This window comes from Callithrix jacchus, chromosome 14 (assembly GCF_049354715.1).
Source record: "Callithrix jacchus isolate 240 chromosome 14, calJac240_pri, whole genome shotgun sequence".
In the NCBI taxonomy this organism is placed as follows: Eukaryota; Metazoa; Chordata; class Mammalia; order Primates; family Cebidae; genus Callithrix; species Callithrix jacchus.
Window position 1 is genome coordinate 91,674,097 of NC_133515.1, and position 18,338 is coordinate 91,692,434.

An 18,338-nucleotide genomic window follows, 5' to 3' on the forward strand; every position below is an offset into this window, starting at 1 on the left:
ATCCTTTAGGACTATTACTGCTTGTTGGTATCTTCTTGCTAACCCAAGTTACTGGCACTCCGATGGATGCTTGCATGGTCTCGATGTATCTATTTAGGAACCCCGTATTGCCATCTTGGAGTTCCACTGTTACTTCACTCACTAAATAGCATTTAATCAACATGGCATAGGACAATGAGTGGCCTCAGCACCTGCTTATCTTCCTACAAGTTAGTCACAGAGAAAGACTTTATGGATAATAAAATCCATGTGAACGCTTGTAAACACTTGCCAGGCCCAGGTCCTGGGAGGATAAGACTCTGGAGGACTCAGGGTCTAGAGCACAGGCTGCCCCTCTGGAGCCTGTGGTGCTGGCCTGAGCCCGCAGCCAGGCAGGGCCCCTCTACTCGGCTCCTGCTCAGAGACGACACCAGGTCTTACCTTGGTGGTGACCGCAGAGGCAGAGCTGGCCACAAGGCTGGTGATGGCCTCGCTGCTGCCAGTGGTGCAGGGAGCAGGAGCTGTGGCAGGGGTGGGCAGCCGGGAGGGCACCACGGGCAGTGGCAGGAGGCCGGGCCGGGCACTGAGGCTGCTGGCTGTGCCGCCACCAGCCCCCGAGGTGACGCTGCAGATGCTGGTGGTCCCATGCGTCCCGTTGACGCTCCACTCGCGGCGGTCCCAGCCCACCCGGTAATCTCTTTCGAAGCGGCTGTGGTGCCGGGACATCTCGGTGGGCCGAGGCGGCTTCTCCCAGGGAAACAGAGCCCGGACCTGTGGTGATAGGGTGGAGAGGAGGGTGATTTAAGATAGAGCAGGCAGCGACAACCGACAGCATCCATGAAGCCCCTTCCCTGGGTTCAGTAACGGGCTTTCAAACATTAGCTTTTCAGAGTCATGTGAGCCCACGAGACTCATTCATTAGCCCCACTTTGCAGACAAGGAATACATGATTTGCCCAGGAGCACGTGGCCAAAGTAAGCAGGCAGGATTTGAACCCCGTCACAGTTTAAAGTGATGCTGTTTGTTCTGCCACGTCTCACTGTCCTGAATGACACAAATGTGCACATTTTAATTATGGTTGGGACTTTCTCCCCTCTCACCCCACTGTGAGAAAAGAGCTGGGAACTCCTCAGGACATGTTTTCCTCAGCATGTGATAGGATACCGCCACCCACGCCCGTAGACTCACTTTACAGTGGACAAAGCCCTTCACATGAATCTCTCTTCCTCCTACAGTAGCCTGTGACGTGGCAGGACATGGATGGTCCCCAGTGGAGGAGCGAGGGACCTCACTGAGAATGTTATCCCTTGAGGTTGGAGTACTGGAAAGTGATAAAGAGCCAGGACCACGAGCCTTCAGATCCTGGCTAAAGGCACAACTCCAGTCACAAAGGGCATTAGCCTCCAGGAGTTGAGATCCCTTTCATAACCACAGCCCTATAATTTGATCTTGGGCATCAGAGACCACGAGTACCCTGGCCTCTGTTAAACAGACCATCTCCCACAAGGCTCTCCTGAGCCTCTGAGAAGAAGGCCCTTCCATGTTGTCATGGAGACCCAGACACACCACGATGTTTGGAAGGGCTTCGGAATCACCGAAGATTGCATTTTGCTCAGTATTACCATGACTTGCCTGGTTCCCTGTCCAGCCCGGGCCCTGTGTTATCCTTGGTCAGGAAGGATGTAAAGACGAAGGGGAGGCTGTCAGTCACAGAGGCCACAGACAGGCAGAGACAGAGGGAGAGGGCATGACAGCACCAGGGCACAAGTGGCGGTGGGTTGGGCAGGGGTCTGCGTCACACCCACAGCCCTGGCCATGGCCCAGGCACAGCTTGGCTGCCTTTGGCCTTTTCCATTCTCCAACTGTTTTCCAGTCTGAGGGCGAGTTCCTGGAGGGCTAGGCTCCTGGCTCCTTTCCCTATCCTGCTAGTCCAGCTCAGCCCTGGGGAGGTGCCCTGGAATTGTTGGCCAGGGGATAGACAGACCACTTTATTTAAAAAACACCTGTCTATAAAGCCTGATCCTACTCTGGCCTTTGCACATCCAGACCTAGTTGTCAACTTCCAGTGCCATGGAGCCAGGGCCTGTGTCCAACCCAGGCAGCCTCCTACCCATGTTCTATGTGTGTGGCTGGCCTGTGCCCTGGTGGCCATCGTCCCCTCTGCCAGGCACAGCGGGCAGACCTGAACCCAACCTGCAGCCTGGGTGAAGCCTGCAGCCCCGCCCCTTCCCCCTGAAGCAGAGCTGACCATACCTTATTCAGCTGGATGGGACGTCACTGTTTATTTTAACACTGTGCTTCCTGGCTTACACAACATCACAAAAATTCTTTTTAAAGAGTCTATCTAATATTACATGATTAAAAAATAAAAATCAATTCCCTTTTTCACATAAACTTTTTCAGCTGAGCTTCTTGATGGCACGGTCTAAACTAAGCTCCGGTTTCCCCGTCCCATTCACTCTGTGACCTGCTCCACTGTGGCTTTCGCCCTGGCCACTCCATGGGAACTGTTCTCACTGAAGGCACGGGTGACCTGCTTGCTAAATCCAAGGGGACGTGTATGCTGCTGTCCTTGACTTCCCTCACATACAACGTGGCTGATCTCCCCGATTTCTAGAGCCCTCCCCCAGCCCTCCACCTCCCTCTTGGCTGTTTCTTCCCAGTCTCCTTGTGGGGCTCCTCTTCCTCAGCTCATCCTTTAAAGGCTGGGGCTCCTCAGGGTTCCAGATCTTTTCCTCCTCTTCTCCCTGGATGACCTCATCCCTCCATCCCCCCTTTCTGATGACTCCCAAAGTTCCCTTTGCAGCTCTTCTCGCTCCTACGCACCAGCCTCAGCTCCTGGCAGCCCGTGCACACCTTCCCCCAGCTGTTCCACAGGTACCTAAACATCTAAAGTTGCTAAATTAGCTCAACGTTCCTTTGCCCAAACACCCATCCTCAGGAATTCCCTCTCTCAGAGAAAGCTGCTTCTATCTACTCATCTCCATCCCCCTACGTGACAGCCGGGTCTTAGATTATTCTGCCTCAGTTGCTCTCAAATCTACCCCTTCTCCATTTGCAGCCACGACATTCCGTCACTGTCTCCCAGTGTGTCTTTATTTCAACTTGCCTGCCCACCCCTGGTCTTGTCCTTCTCAGCCATTCTCTACCTAACTGCCCATAGGATTTTTGCAGAGGGCAAATCTGATCATGACATTTGACCTTCCTGCTTTAAGTCCTGTCCATCCGAATAAGGTTCCAACTCTTCCTGCTGGCCCAGAAGAGGATCTGAGGGGGCTCCCTTTCCTAGCATCCCCTCTCATTCATCCCGTCCCACCCCAGAGGCTATGCCCCATCATTCCAAATGCCTTATAATTTCTGAAGCCTCATGTCCTCTTTCTGCTCAGGGTCCAAGTCCATGCTGCTCTTTTGCCAGGAATGGCTTCTGACCTTCCCCCTGGCTACAGCCTGTGACCCGGCTCAGGCACTGAGTCTTCTAGAAGCCTGCACTTGCTTTTCCCCTTCTGGGTCAGGTGAGAGACTCTCCTCCAGTTCCCTGAGCAAACACTGCCCACCCTTCTGGCAGCCATGGCTGCTGTCTGTCTGCTGCCTTGAGAACAGGGTCTGGGTCCTCATTCTGTGTGTGACCCCACCAACTTGAACTGTGTCTGGCAGAGAAGGGTGTTCAGTACCTGTGTGCTGAATGAATCAATAAACAAATGCTTGCTTTTCCTTAATTGCTGAGCACTTCCAGAGAGGACAAACATATTTGTGTGAAGAGAAAAACCTCAGACACAGAAAGAAACGGTGAGTCTCCTGACTGGAAATTCCACGTAGGTGCTGGAATAAGAAAACATCCTACCTTAGTCTGGGTATAGTGGTTCACACTTGTAATCCCAGCACTTTGGGAAGCCAAGGCAGGCAGATCACTTGAGGCCAGGAGTTCAAGACAGCCTGGCCAACATGGTGAAACCCCATCTCTACCAAAAAAATACAAAAATTAGCTGGGCATAGTGGCATGCGTCTGTAGTTCCAGCTACTCAAGAAACTGAGGCATGAGAATCGCTTGAACCCGAGAGGTGGTGGAGGTTGTAGTAAGCTGAGATCGAGCCACTGCACTCAGTCTGGGTGACAGAGTGAGACCAAAAAACAAACAAAATGCGCGTGCGCGCACACACACACACACAGAAAATATCCTACAGTCCTAGTAAATCAGACCTTGAACCTCCAAGGTCAGCCCTGAATAGAGAATATCTGCATGTCGAGGTCAGCTGGGGCTCACAGTATAGATGCCTCCCCCAAGGGTCACCTGCCAACCAGGGGCTCTTGCTGGTTATCAGTGCCTCAGGGACACTGCCTCCCTAGGGTTGGATCCTAAATGTGGCAGAGAGGATGTTATGTGTTCACCACAGTGTGACCTCTTTCTGAGCACAAGGAGGAACTCTCCCAGCTCCACTGCGGTTAAGTTGGGCTGTGTCTGGAGTTTGGCCGGTAGGATGGGTAGGGAGGTGATGGAGACTGCTTCCAGACCTGGCCCTCTACAAACATCGGTGACCCTCAGTTCCCTTCGCCTGTCACGGCAACCTTGGAGGCCACATGATCCAGATGGTGCCACCATCTGATGGAAGAGCATCTCCCCACGCACCCTGGACGCTGCAGAGTGGGGATGTGAGTCTGTTGTGACCAGGCACTGAGACTGGCAGTCTATGTGTTACCCAAGCGCAGCCCAAGCTGGCCTGACTGATGTGATCAATCAGCCCCTGCCTTCCTACAAACAACACAACCTCACATGTCATCAAAGAAGCCATCTCTTTTCAGCTGGGGAGGATGGAGGTGAGGAGGGTAGGTACTGAGGGCGGCCAGCAACCCTGCCCCTTGAGACATGGCTGGATGTGCTTGGGATCAGGTCAAAGGGGTCTCCTAGGCCCCAGTAAAACCTCTCCACTCTCTGCCTTGGAGACCACCTGCTGGGCCACGCCATGCTTGTACCTTACAGTTCCGGTGCATGAAAGCAAAACCCAGGCCCCAGCACCCCGCACCTCCCACCACTCCAGCCCCTGCCCTGACGCTCAGCTCCTCAAGTCTCCTTAAAATGCCAGGCAGGAGATGGAGACTCAAGACCTGGAGCCTGAAATCTGGTTTCAGCCTCATTTCGTGTACTCAAAACAAAGGTCAAGAATTTGCATGCCAGGCTTTCAGTGAGACTTCATTCCTCAATGCCACTTCCCCTTTCAAGCATCAGGAGAGAAGGGCGTTGCACAGTTTACCCTGAATGAGACAGTGGAATGCCAGCACCACAGGTAGCAACTTGAATATTTCCTGCTGGGCACCATGCCAGTGTGTCACAAGGTGTGTGTCCAGAGCGGTGCTGAAAGAGGCTTCAGGAAGTGCCAGTTTGGCGGAAGGAGGCTTGGAATGGATGAGGTACTTTAGACAAGACTGGTCAAGCAATCACCGACAAAACAATCCCAAAGTTTCCTTGTCGAGGTGAGCGCCTTTCCTGGCAGGCTGCCTGTGAACTGGCAGAGCCTGGCACAGGGCCCTTCGCCAAGAGGGGGTGGGGGGGCAGGCTGAGCAGAAGCCATCCCTTTGTGTGGAGGGGACCATTTACAAAGACACCAGGACTTGAACCCGTGTGGGGTTAGTGCCTTGCTGGCACCTGTTTAAATTACATGCACACGTGCAATGCTCTAAAGGCTAGCAAATTTTGTATTCACAGGTGGAGGTGGGCCCTGCTGTGGTACAGGGTAGAGGCAGTGTGGTGCAAGTCCTGGGTAAAATGTGAAGGCCTCACAGGTATTGTATGTGCCAACTCAGCTCTGGCCTTTGGGATCTTGCAGGTGGCAAAGCCGATGCTGGGCTAGGAGAGGGCAGGGAAGGAGGGCCAGCTCTTCCTGAGGGGAAGGCAAAACCCAGAAAGCTCTCTGTTTTTTATTTTTGAGGTGGAGTCTCGCTCTGTCGCCCAGGCTGGAGTGCAGTGGCCCGATCGATCTCAGCTCACTGCAACCTCCATCTCATAGGTTCAAGCAATTCTCCTGCCTCAGCCTCCTGCGTAGCTGAGATTACAGGTCCCCGCCACCACAACTGGCTATTTTTATTTTTTTAAGAATTGGGGTTTTGTCATTTTGGCCAGGTTGGTCTCAAACTCCTGGCCTCAAGTGATCTGCCTGCTTTGGCCTCTCAGAGTGCTGGGATTAGAGGTGTGAGGCACCGTGCCCGGCCTCCTGAAACCTCCCCTGGACACAGATCCTGTCGGACAACACCAGGCCCGAGCCTCGCTGATCCCCAGGGGGTTATCTTCATAGCAGCCCGGGGCAGACATCAGGCTTCAGCTTCTCAGCTGTGGGCCCAGATTCGGAGAGGCTGGAGCCTGGGCCCTGCACACACAGCTCAGGAAGCGGGCTAAGGCTGGCAGGCTCCCTGTTCCCTACTCTTTGATCTACCTCCCCACCTCCAGGGAGCAGTGAAGGGGAACAGAAGACCTCCTTACAGAACGGGAGCAATGTGAAGAATGGGGGAACATGTCACCGGGAGCTCCTGATGGGCAGAAGTGTTTCTCAGAATGTTTGGTCATTGATCCTGCTGCAAACCAGGCCCCCTTCAGAGCCACATGCTGGCGTCTCGGTGCACATGTGTATATCCACAAATCTCCGGACAAAGTCCTCCAGCATCCCCCAGTGCAGCAATGCCACATCCACCAGCTCTGGGGAAAATCCTAAGGGTCAAGTGCAACTGCCTCACAATTCGGATCATCCCTCAGTGGTGTGGCAGTGGCCAGCGTTGGGGTGTGGTGTGCCCGACAGTGTCCCTGGCACGAGAGAAAGCTCTTTCCCTCCCATCGCTTATTGCCGGGAGATGGCGAAGGGTGTATTCCTGCCAGCTCCCCACCTCTGGGCTCACCAGCAGTGTCCTTCCCCTGACAGAGCCCTGACCTGACACATCCACACACAAACCTCCCCCCAGGCTGCCCATTCCTTGGGAATCAATAGAAACTGACCGCTTCCTTTCAAGCTGGCAGATGGGGCTGGATATTCAGGGAAGTCAGCATCACGGGGTGCCAGAGCACCAAGGAGACGCTGGAATGAGGGAGGGTTACCCGGCCCCCAGGGGCTCTTCCCCCTTGCAGGAGGCCGGTCTTAACTAGGATCAAAACCGAGATGCCAAAGTAACCTCAGCACCTGACTTTTAGCTCCCTCCAAAGTCTCCCGCTGCCTGTCCCTAGAACCCTCATGTCCCAACCAGAACTGGGAAGGTTTCTGGGATGGGGAAACAGACACAGTCAAATATGAAGCAGAGGGTGTGGCCTGGTGTCTGCACACACACAGCTCCTGAGGCCCTCTGTGCTAGGTCAGCCAGGACCCTGTGGGTGGTCTCACTCAGGGACACTGGGAGACACAGGTTGAAGGTAGGGGAAGGTCATCCTCCATAAATACCATGGGGGACCTCGTGTTGCTAGCCCCAGGGCCTGCCTTGATGGAAGAGCTTCTCCCTATTGCTCAAGACCCTTCATGGCCCAGGCCCAGGCTTGCAAAAGGCTTGGGGGTACCTGAGGCCTGAGGATATTGCAGGAAGGAAATCCTGGTGCCCCAGGCCCCGACTGTGTTTCTAATGGTTTGCCAGCTGGTGGTGGGGGTTGGACTCCTGGACACTTGCTGGAGATGGGATCAGCCCTGCCATGCAGACCCGCCTGAAACCCCTCATCATGAATAATTCATGAGTAAATAATTAAGAGTGGCTGTGAGCCTCTGTGTGTTTGTATGGTCCATGCAGGACTGGAGCACAGGGAGCAGTGTCCAGGAGCCCTCTGCCCTGGGCCTGGAGAGTATCATGCTTTGTGCACCTGAGCTCACGGGCGGGATGGAGGCTGTGTGTGTCCGGTGACACACTGCGTTCTGGATTCTGGTGGCGGCCAACACCGATTAACATGCACCGTGTGTACATGCTGTACACAGGATCACAGGCGGCTAATGACCCTTTCCTTGTTCCTATCATTAAGACACGCCGAAGGAGTGGGTGGCCGGCTGTGAGGGCCCCGAAGGCATGATTAATCCACAGGAAGGCAGGGAGCCCTCACTGCCTCCAGATAGGGAAGCCGAGGTGGCTGGCTGAGGAATGAGCCTCGGCCCGGCCGGCCCAGTCGGAAAATGTATGATTGCCTCATTTGGGGGAGACATGCTGCCAAGTCGATTGGAACAGTCTGTGCTTGTCTTTATTATTTTAGTTTCCCTCTCTGCATCTTTTAGCCTTTCTTCTGGAGCAAAATACTAAACAGCAGCCAGAACACCATCTTGGCAAATGCAGCACAAAGGAACTCTCTGGGTGCTTCTGGAGAGGCAGTTTGACGTGGATGTTAGCGGGAGATGGGGATGCCCCTTGGAAATACCTCCCTGCTTCCAGGGGCTGGTCCAGTCCCCAGGACCCCCATCCCCACGAGCCCCCACTAGCTCAGAAGTCTTGGTTCTGGATGAGGCTGGGGGTGAGCCCCACGCTGGCCTCCCCTGCTGGATGCTTTCTCTGATGAACTTCTCTTTTCGGAGCCCAGAGAAGCCAGAATCACCAGGCCTAGGACCCCAAGGATGGACTGGCATGTTCCACTCCCTGTGTGGGTTCTGATCCTGTCCCTAAAGACAGCGCCACCTCTCCTGCCTTGTTTCCTCCCCTGGAGCTGTCCAAGCACAGTGGGACACCAAGCACAGGGACCTGGCGGGGGCAGGGGAGGCTCAGGGAACAATTGCCAGACCAAAGTCCCCCTCCCAGCACGGAACACATGCCAGGGCTGGAACTAGGCTGAGGAAAGGGAACTGCCTAGGGGCCCCCATCAAGGTCCACCTGCATTTATATTGCCCTGAAAGGGATGAGGCCTTAAGCTATGCCTAACCATCTAGCCCTCGCCCTGGCCCTGCAGACGGCCTCTGAGGGTGACGGATTCCTCAGGGAGGGTGGGGTGTTCAGCACCTCCAAGTGGATATGAAACGTGTCGGTTGCGGGGGCTATGTGTAGGTGCCAGCCTGGACCCAAGCCTCACATTTCAATCCTCAGAGGCAGCAGAAGCCCAGGAATCTCCGGAGCACCCCAGGCTGATGCCAGCCTTCTCCCGTTCCACTGCAGGATGAGTAACCTAAGGAGTGGATTTATTTTTAGTTCCTTTCCTTAAAATATCAAGGCCCCAGGGGAACTGAAAGGTTTTTTGTTGTCACATTTCCACTCCCATCACTGGCCCCCAGTCCTCACCAGCCACCTCGCCATCAGGCCCCACTCAGCCAGGGCCAGTGTGAAATCTGCCTAGCCTGGTCCTGTTGCTTGGCAGCCAGAAGGTTCCAGCAACACCTACTGCAGAGTCCAGGGTCTGAACCCAAATTAGCAGCCTCTACCAGGCTCTCCAGGCTGGGGAAAGAGGGGAGGCAGGGATTCAACAAGTCCCATTAGAAACCAGAGCTGTGGCTGGTAGTGGTGCCTCACGCCTGTAATCCCGGCACTTTGGAGGCCGAGGTGGGCGGATCACTTGGGGCCAGGAATTCAAGACCAGCCTGGGCGATGTGATGAAACCTTGTCTCTACTAAAAATACAAAAATTAGCTGGGTACGCTGGCAGGCTTCTGGAATCCCAGCTACTCGAGAGGCTGAGACAGAAGAATCGCTTGTACCAGGGAGGCAGAGGTTGCAGTGAGCCACGATTGTGGCTCCACCCTGGGCAACAGAGCGAGACTCCATCTCAAGAAAGAAACCAGAGCTATGACCTCTGACCTCTGCTTCCACTCCGGGGACCACAGGTGGCATCAATCTCTGTAACCAAAGGCTTTGGGGAACTGTCTTTATTGTTTAAAGAAGACAGGGAGCCTGCTTTCTCCAATGTCAGTGCACACATTCCCAGGTCTCAGCCAGTCCAAAGCTTTGAGGGAAGCACCCGGCCGACCTGTGGGTGCCACTGGTCTCAGGGAGAGTGGGGAGGGCCCTCGCCCTAAACATCCCACTGTGGCTGAGACAGCAGCAAGTCCTCACCCTTCACAAGGCTGCTGCTTCTTCTTTTTAAACTGTTTTATTGAGGTGTGAGGTACAAAAAGCTGCAGATATTTAATGTATCCCTCCCCCAAACCATCAAAGCATCATCACGATCAGTGCCACGAGCACAGCTAGCACGGCCAGAAGTGCCTTCTGCGCCTGGCCCCTGCCTTGTTCCTGTTGTAGCTACAGCATTGGAATGGGAGGCGCTGGTCTAAAGACGCAAAGTTGCAGATACACAAAGCCAAACAGGATTTGGAGAGCCCCGTCACAACCCAGGCGCCATGATGAACTGTGCCGTGTGTGCTGTCTGCTTCAGCCTTTGCTCAGAGGGGAGGTCTTCTGGGAAGCGCCCTAGCCGCGCAAGGTTCTTTTAGAACCAGCGCATCATTTGCTTCACAACACCCTGCCATGTAAGCGGGCCAGCAGCGACCTTCGCATTTGATAACCCAGGAAAAGGCAGAGGTGAAGCCCAGGCCGGGCATAGTGGCCTACCTCCTCCCTACTCAAAGTGTGGTCCACAGGCCAGTGGCCGCAGCATCGCCTGGGGACTGGTGAGGAACTCGGAGTCTTAGGCCTTGCCCCAGGACTTCTGATCAGAATCTGCATTTTTAACAAGATGAGGGGTGGGGGGACTGGACAGGATTCACTCATGTGCGGGTTCAAGTTTCAGACCCACAAGCCTAAGATCTGGCGAATTAGCAGGCCTGGATTGGGCCCTAGGACCCAGGTGTTCTGACTCCCTAGATGGCCCTGGGGGACAGATATATATTTGGAAAAAGCCGTATTCCATAATTACAGGGCTTAATACACGATCTAAAAAGACAAATGTTCAAAATGCTTTTCTGGTGGTTAAGTTTCAGGAAAAATGCCAATGATTCCATTTCTGGGCACAATTTCTTGCACAAAAAGCATCTCCCTGTCTTGGAAAGGCAGTGCTAGTGCCCGTTTTAGATGAACAATATTAAAAGAACAAGCCTCCCGTTCCCCTCCCTTCCCATGTGCACCTTTGCTTTGAGAAAATCTGGCTGTGGGTTTTGATGTAGTGATTTTTTTTTTTTTTTTCAAAAACGAACACATGATTCAGAGACTTTTCTCATGGGACTAATTGACTAGGTTTTTGTGCTATTGTTCCTGGTATAAATCATTAAAATGGTGATAATGAAAAATAAAAAAGATATTGGAAATGACAGTTGGCAACATAATATCAGCATAAACTGAGGGAAGAAGGGAGGCGTGTGTAAATTAGGAACTCGTAAACATCAGGATCGATGAGGGAGCTATGGTGGCTACTGTTTGAATGCTTAGAGGAGGATTAACCAGAGTTATCACTGTGAATAACCATCGTTGCTCCTTCTAACTTATCGTTCTCGTGGCTCCACGGAGGATGCAAACACGGAAAACTCAAGCCCTATTTTCCCATAGTCCTACAAACACACGATCGCAGTCTTGTGAGCTGGATTTTGCTGTTACTTCCCTTCTCCAAGCAGGCCTCCTGCCTCCCAGGGCCGCCTCTCACGCATGCCTGATTATTCTAGATCTTGCAGAACTGACTAATTCAATGAGCTCCCTGTTCACAGGAAACGGTGTTCATCAGTGGCCCAAGCTGATGAATGAATCCTACTCGGTGCCTGGAGCCGGACCCAGTGGCAAGAGTTGCAAAGAAGAAAGACTGATGCCTTCTATTTGGCTGCCAAAAATGCTCTTGCAATTTGCTTTCCTCTAGACAAGAGTCTATTCAAAAGTCTATTTGGAAACATTAGGGAATGGCCGTCACATGGCCGGCAGATCATACCGCCTGTGACAGGATGTTATCTTCCTTGAGAGAGACTCGACCGCTCTTTTATTTCACCAAGTGACTAGTGTCTGGGTTGATGGCTGCAGAATTGCTCTGAGGGCTGGGGACATTAAAATCCCTGTCCGGAGTGAATGTAAAACCAACAGCCACCTCGGTGTGCAGGATTTGTGGAACGAACCTTCACCAGCGTCAAGCGCTAGTGCCCACCTTTCTGGTCTCCATCTCTGGTGGGATCTGGGGGGGCCTCCTGCTTGTCCAGATCCCTCCCTGGGAAACCACGACAGCCCACTTCCTGTTCTGGGGCTCCACTCCACGAGTCAGGCCTTTGTGCCCCCCCTTTCCCTCCCAAGCCATTCCCCGGGCATGCCCTTGGGTTAATACACGGTCTGCCCTTTTCTCATCAAATCACGTCAAATTCACTGCCCACCTCCTTCCCCATTATACCTGATTCACTGCAAGATACGGAGAGGAAATAAGAACAGGGCATGGCTCCTGCCTTCAGGGAGGGAGGGCTGCTCAGGAGGCCACAGCCAGAAAAGGGAAAAGCACTCTGGGGGTAGGGGAGGGACCACGCTGGGCTGGAGCAGGCCGGGGAGGTCAGGGTAGCCCCAGAACCCCAGGGCGGCCCAGCTCCCTGAGGCTCCATTCATTTCCTATTCATCAGAAAGGAGACTGCGTCTTAGTGAGGACAGTAAGTATCTAATTAAGATGGGAGACGAAAGGCAGCAGGGCCAAGGATGGAAGTCCCAGCTCTGCCCACCATGCAAACAGCCTGCTGGCTCACCCCCAGAGCCCCTGCTGGCCTGTAACTCATCTCTCCCCCACAGAGGGGACCTCCGGGGTCTTGACATTGGCTTTGGGAACTAAAGGTCCACAGTGCCCACTGGAGCTTCTCCAGGATTAGCAGTGACCCACAAGGGAGGAATGTTTTTGGTCACTTGGGAGAGACTTTTGTCCTCTGTTCCTGGCCACGGGGCCCTGTTTTGCCCACTCCCCTGCTGACCTTAGTACCAGGCTGGTCTCCAACCATAGAACCTCCTTTGTTTTCAGACTGGGAGCTGCTGCCCTATCTTGATGTACTTGCTTCAGATTTTCATTGTCTTTATTCTACGTCCCTGTTTTTAATTTAATTTAATTAAAAAAAAAAAAAAGCAGCAGCCCAGACCAGAGGGCAGCCTGTTGTGAGGTTGTGTGTTTTATCACCACCCAAGCATGCAAACGAGGCAGCCTCTGTTGACAAGTTCACATCTCCAGTGCAGAGCTGGCTGTTTGAACAGCTTGTGTGCAGTAATTGAAACATAGATTTTGTTGCCTTTCTGTTTATTTTTAGATTAACCAAGCAGGGATACTTTGCTTCCAGGCTGCCACTTCCACCCCCGCTGGGCAGCCTGGGACTGCTGGCCCCTCGAATACTGGCAGCAAGGAGCACCACATTCCCCTGGGGTCCTCCCCTCCTGGTGTGTCCTTTGCCTGACTCTGAGAGCAGGTGACCTTCAGTGTGACTCCCAGGGCCCAAGTTAGGGAAGCTGATGCATGCAGTGCTCGGAGGCTGTTCCCTGACTTCCAGGTCTCTGAAGACGTCCCCCTACCCACCTTGCTGGACTCTCCCAGCAGCTTGGGGAAGCAGGCAGGTCAGGGATCAGTGATGCCTTAACCGAGTCTCAGAGCCTGGGGGCGGAGATCAATTAGAATCCAGACCTTCCACTCCCAGGGCAGGGGCTGCAAGAGAGGAAGGCCCACATGGCTCCCAGGAGACTCAGTCAGGGTCAGTTTTCTATTTTGGCCACTTAACAAAATGATGGTTGCATCAGCCTGGATAGGGAGGTGACACTATGATGCTAGACAGTCCCCAAACCTCAATGGCTTTAACGAGGTACGCTTTTCACTCATGCTGCACGCTCACCGCCGGTTGGCTGGGGGCCCTGCGCCAGGTCATTGGTTCTCTCGGACCCAGGCTGTTAGACTGGCCACTGTGGCAAAAGGAGAGACAGTCTGGCGCATTGCACACTGGCTCTCAAGGTTTTCACTTGGAACGCATGTGTCCTTTCTGCTCTAGTGTCATTGGCCAAAGCAAGCCACATAGTCACGATCTAACTCTAAGTGGGTGGGGATGTGCAACCCTATTGTGTGCCCAGAAGGAGAAATGGTTTGGGGAAAAGACAGTGAAGGAAGAGGGTGGGTGCATGTGTGTGCCTGTGTGTGTGCACATGTGTATGTGCCTTTGTGTGTGTGTACATGTGTATGTGTGTGTATACATGTGTGTGTGCCTGTGTGTGTTCACAGGGTCCCCAAGCTGGGCTGCCTTCTCTGATCCCTGCACTACCGCTGAATTCTTTTGGCATTCTATGATTTTTCTCTTTAACCCCATGAGGCTGGCAGCTCCTTGAAGATAGAGCCTGCCTGCTCCTTATCTCTGTCCCCAGGGCCCTGACCTAGGCTTAGCATACTGCAGCGGCTCCACTGATGACAACTGAGCTGAACTGTCCCAAGAGAGGATGTGTGAGTGAGAAGGACATGGCCATACACACAGGCCTCAGACCACTCTCTTCTCCCAATGGTGTAGCGCCACCTCTGTATTGCTTGAGACCTTACTCTGTGCCACCTCTTCCTGGAAGCTTTCCCGGACCACCCAGACTGCAGAGATAGCTGCTCCCAGCCTTATCCAGCACTGCTGTCTTCTCATTACAGAGCCTGTGAAATGCTGGCCACATAAGCGGTTTCGTCGGGATGCAAGCAGCAAACAAGTATCTCTTCCTCCCACTATGTTTTTCAGACTCACTCTGTTAGACCCAAATAGCATTTGGGGTTTTTCTGTGGGGAGGTGGGAGGGGTGGTCACTTCTGGGCGGGACTTCTATTGGTGGAAGTACTATTGCTGCCCCTACGACACTGTTGCTCCTGCTACTCCTCCTCCTACTGAATGCTAACACTTCCTGAGCACTTACTATATGCTGGCTACTGTACCAAGGGCTGTGCCAGCATCAGCTCTTTTAATCCTCAGTTACTTTAATTAAATCGAGGCAGGGAGGGGTTTAAGGAAAGTAAAGTTTAAATGACCTGTGGGGCCACGTATCTAGTAAATGGCTAGGTCAGTCCTAAACATGACCATATCCTTGGTTTCTCCAAAGCTCAGTCCAATCTTTCATCAAATCCTATCGTATCTGGCCTGCAACTTCTCCCCTCTGCCCCAGCTCTGGCTGGACCCAGGCTCAGAATCTGGTAATGAGAATGGCAGCGACCCCTTCCCTGGTTCTGCCTCCTTCTCACTAACTGCTGCTTCGGCCTCCCAGAGTGCTCAGGGATGGGGCTGAGGGCAGTGGGAAGGTGCGAGAAGAGTGATAGAAACGGGCAGAGGCAGCCTCTGTGTGCAGACACCCGGGGCCGGCTCTCCTTCCTTTGGTGGGTTCTCTGTGGGAGCTCCACGAGGGTCTGTGCTATGCTGGAAACGCTTCCTTAGGCGGCTCTGTCACACCCCGGGAGGCTGGCCTCCTGGGCAGGGTCTTCCGAGACAGCTCGAGTCTGGCTCCCTGTGCAGTGTCCACTTTGGACTCACAAACCACGACTCTCCCTTGATGACCAACTCTGGTCCCGCTGCCCCTAGCACAACCCTTGCTCACCACTGCACATTCCAGATACCCTGGGACCCTTTTGCATCTGGACACTTCCTGGTGAGATTCAGGCACAGCCTTGGTGTCCCCCAAATTCCAGGGAACACGGGCCATGTCCTTCTAAGTGTTCCAGTGTCGGGGTAGCAGCAGCTGCCACAGGACTGGTGAGGGGCTGGTAGAGTGGGGTGCTCCTCCCAGGAGGGGAGAGCAAAGCCTCAGCTTCCCTCCTAGGCCAGCTCTCTTCTTGGACTGTGGTTCCCTGTAGTCCATCCCGAGGCTTTTCTCATGGGAGTAGAGATGGGCCCCAGGGCTGTCTAGCTCCTCTTTTTAATGTCGGGGTACTGGATGCCTGTCATGCACAGCCTGGGGCCCCACCTGAGACCCCAAAACAATAGGAACAGTTTTATTTCACATCTTGATATAAACGATTCAATCCTCCTCCTGCTCAGCTCTTGCCTCCTCCACGAAGTCTTCCTGATGATTCCAGGTTACTCTGCTGCCTCATCCCTGGGCCCAACCTTTTCTAGCCCTCTTTCTGCAGGGGCTGATGAAACCCTAAGCTCTGAAAACACACTGAATTGGCCACCCCCACCAGGTGCCTGGGTGGAAGCCCCCTCATGCCCATCTGTTGCATCCCTGGCCCATAGTCACACGTGTGGCTGCACAGAGCCCAGCCTCAGGCAAGGGAGTGGACACCCTGAGGACAATTGAGATGACTGGGTCAGGGCTCCAAGAGGGTTCTGGGGGAGCTATCTGCAGGCCAGATCTTAGCTGCAGCAGCCCCTGGGAGTGGGAGGGAGATACCATCTGTTCTCGGCTCAGCCCAGTCCGGTCTGTAGGCACAGGCTGTCCATTTACAGAGGACCGGTCCTGCAGTGGCACACAGAGCAGAGCTGACACCCACTGTCTGGGCTCAACAAAGGGGGCTGCAGAGGACTGGGCTTGGAAGAGGCGGGAGGAAGGGAGTCCGGAGAAAGCTGTGGTCCCCACCCGAGGCTGGGGGGACTCTGGTGTCAGATGCCAGCCTGGCACCATCAGGATGGCCTTCAGGGGCTAGAATAAAAGGATCTCAGTATTCCTCATGCCTGAGAAGAGGACTGGGCTGGCACCCACTCCCTGGCTATGGAGGAAGTGACTTGTTCCCAGGAGCAGCACGGCCGGAGCCTACTCACCCCATATGCCGGGGCCTCCTGCCTAGAGGAAATGCCTGGTGAATTTCACTATGAAATCAGAGACAGAGATGCCAACATCCCCTTTTGCTTGGCATGAGGTGGTACCTGCATCCCTTTCCACACCCCTGAGCTCTGAGTGTATCGGCCTGCTGACCTGGGGAACCTCCACCTCGACGACACAGAGCCTTCCTTACCCAGCTGTAAACAGGCAGCGGAAAGGGGAAGCAAGGAGCATTTATTGAGCACCTACAGCATGCCTGCCACTCTGCAAGTCACTTAAACCGTGTGTGTCATAGCACTGCCTCCATTTCACAGAGGGAGAAACTGAGGCTCAGTGATGCAGTGGCTTACTCAAGGCCACTTGGTGGAAGTGGGGGTGCTTGGAAGAAAGCTCTTGTGCCTGATTCTGAAGCCAGTGCTCTTCCTTCTACATCTTTTCCCAGACTCATGCGCAGGCTCAAAGTCCCACCCGCCTCGGCCTGCAGACCTTTCATCTCTCACTTACGATGCTTCTTATACATTCAACCCCCTTGGCTGGCAGCTGTGTTTCCTCCTGACTCCAACCATTCTTCCCATGTCCCCCCCGGCCACCCTGGTCTGGGCCTCTGTCATCTCTCAGCTGGATTTCTGCCACCGCTTCCTAACGCGTCTCCTTCCTTACTCCCTCACCCTCATTCAACATATTCTCCACACAGCAGCCAGAGTGATCCTGTTAAAACACAAGGCAGATCATCTCCCCCAAGTCCCTGCAACGGCTCCCATCCTACTCTAAGAAAAAGCCATAGGCTTTATCAGACCCAGGAGGCCCTGGTGCTCACTCTCCTTTCTTGTTCCATCTCCTCCTGCCCCTCTGTTCTAATGTGCTGGCCTCCGTGCAGTGCCTCCATCACTTCAGACCCCTTCTACCTCAGGACCTTTGCACATGCTGCTCCCTGTGCCTGGCCCATCCTCCCCGCTACCCATGCGGCCAGGGCTCTCATTACCTTCCGGTCTCTTCTCAAATGTTACCTTCTCGGTGAGGCCTTCTCTGCCCATCCTATTTTAAAATGGCAACTTCTTTCTCTGCCTTTTTTTCAGATCGCTCTCATTTCCTTCCATTGGCCTATATAATGTACTTACTTAGATTTCTCTGTCTCCCCCTCTCTGGAGTGTGAGTTTCCTAAGGGCAGGGCTTCATAAACACAGACTCATTTAATCTACGTAACGACTCTGTGAGGCAGCTATTCCGATGGCGGTCTCTATCTTCCAGATGAGGAAACTGAGGCATAGAAAGGTCAAGCAATTTGCCCAAAGTCTCCCAGCTAGAAAGTGGCACAGGCAGGATTGAACCCCAGGCAGCACAGTCTCCACCTGCCAGCTCTGTTCACTGCTGTATCTACTGCTCAGACAGTACCCGGCCTCTTTAGGGCTCTGTAAATAATGAATGAATGAAGCACGCTGCAATCCCACATCACTGGTTCTCATGCCTGTCTCCTCTCTCCACAGATGGCAAGATCCTGGACTCCCACCCACCAGGTGGCCCCTATGTGATGGGGGCAGCATCAGTCAGGGTATGTCAAAGAAATGAATTCTCCCCTTGGGCCTTAAAAGCAGTTGCTTTTGCCAGTGGCCATGGGGAAGGGGTGGTTCAGGTCAGTTGCACAAAATGTCTCCTACTCTCCCTGCCCAGCAAGCCCTGACCCAGAGCCCTGGAGAGTCTGCCTGGTGCATCTGGGAGATGACATCACTGGCCCGGGATGGGCAGGCTTGCCAGGTTCCTCCAACCCCACGTGTCCTATTCATAATGCACCAGCACCCCAAGCGGC

At 53.8% G+C, this 18,338-nt stretch overlaps 1 protein-coding gene across 6 annotated transcripts in view; it reads right to left on the reverse strand.

Moving 5' to 3' along the window:
* KLHL29 (kelch like family member 29) overlaps positions 1-18,338 on the reverse strand; it is a 316,146-nt gene that overhangs the window by 143,085 nt on the left and 154,723 nt on the right. For all 6 annotated transcript variants that reach the window (XM_078349878.1, XM_035273092.3, XM_078349879.1 and 3 more), the window contains one exon: positions 421-750. In XM_078349878.1, coding sequence (XP_078206004.1) covers positions 421-705 — 285 coding nt within the window. In that variant the 5' untranslated portion in view covers positions 706-750. The remainder of the gene's footprint in view (positions 1-420; positions 751-18,338) is intronic.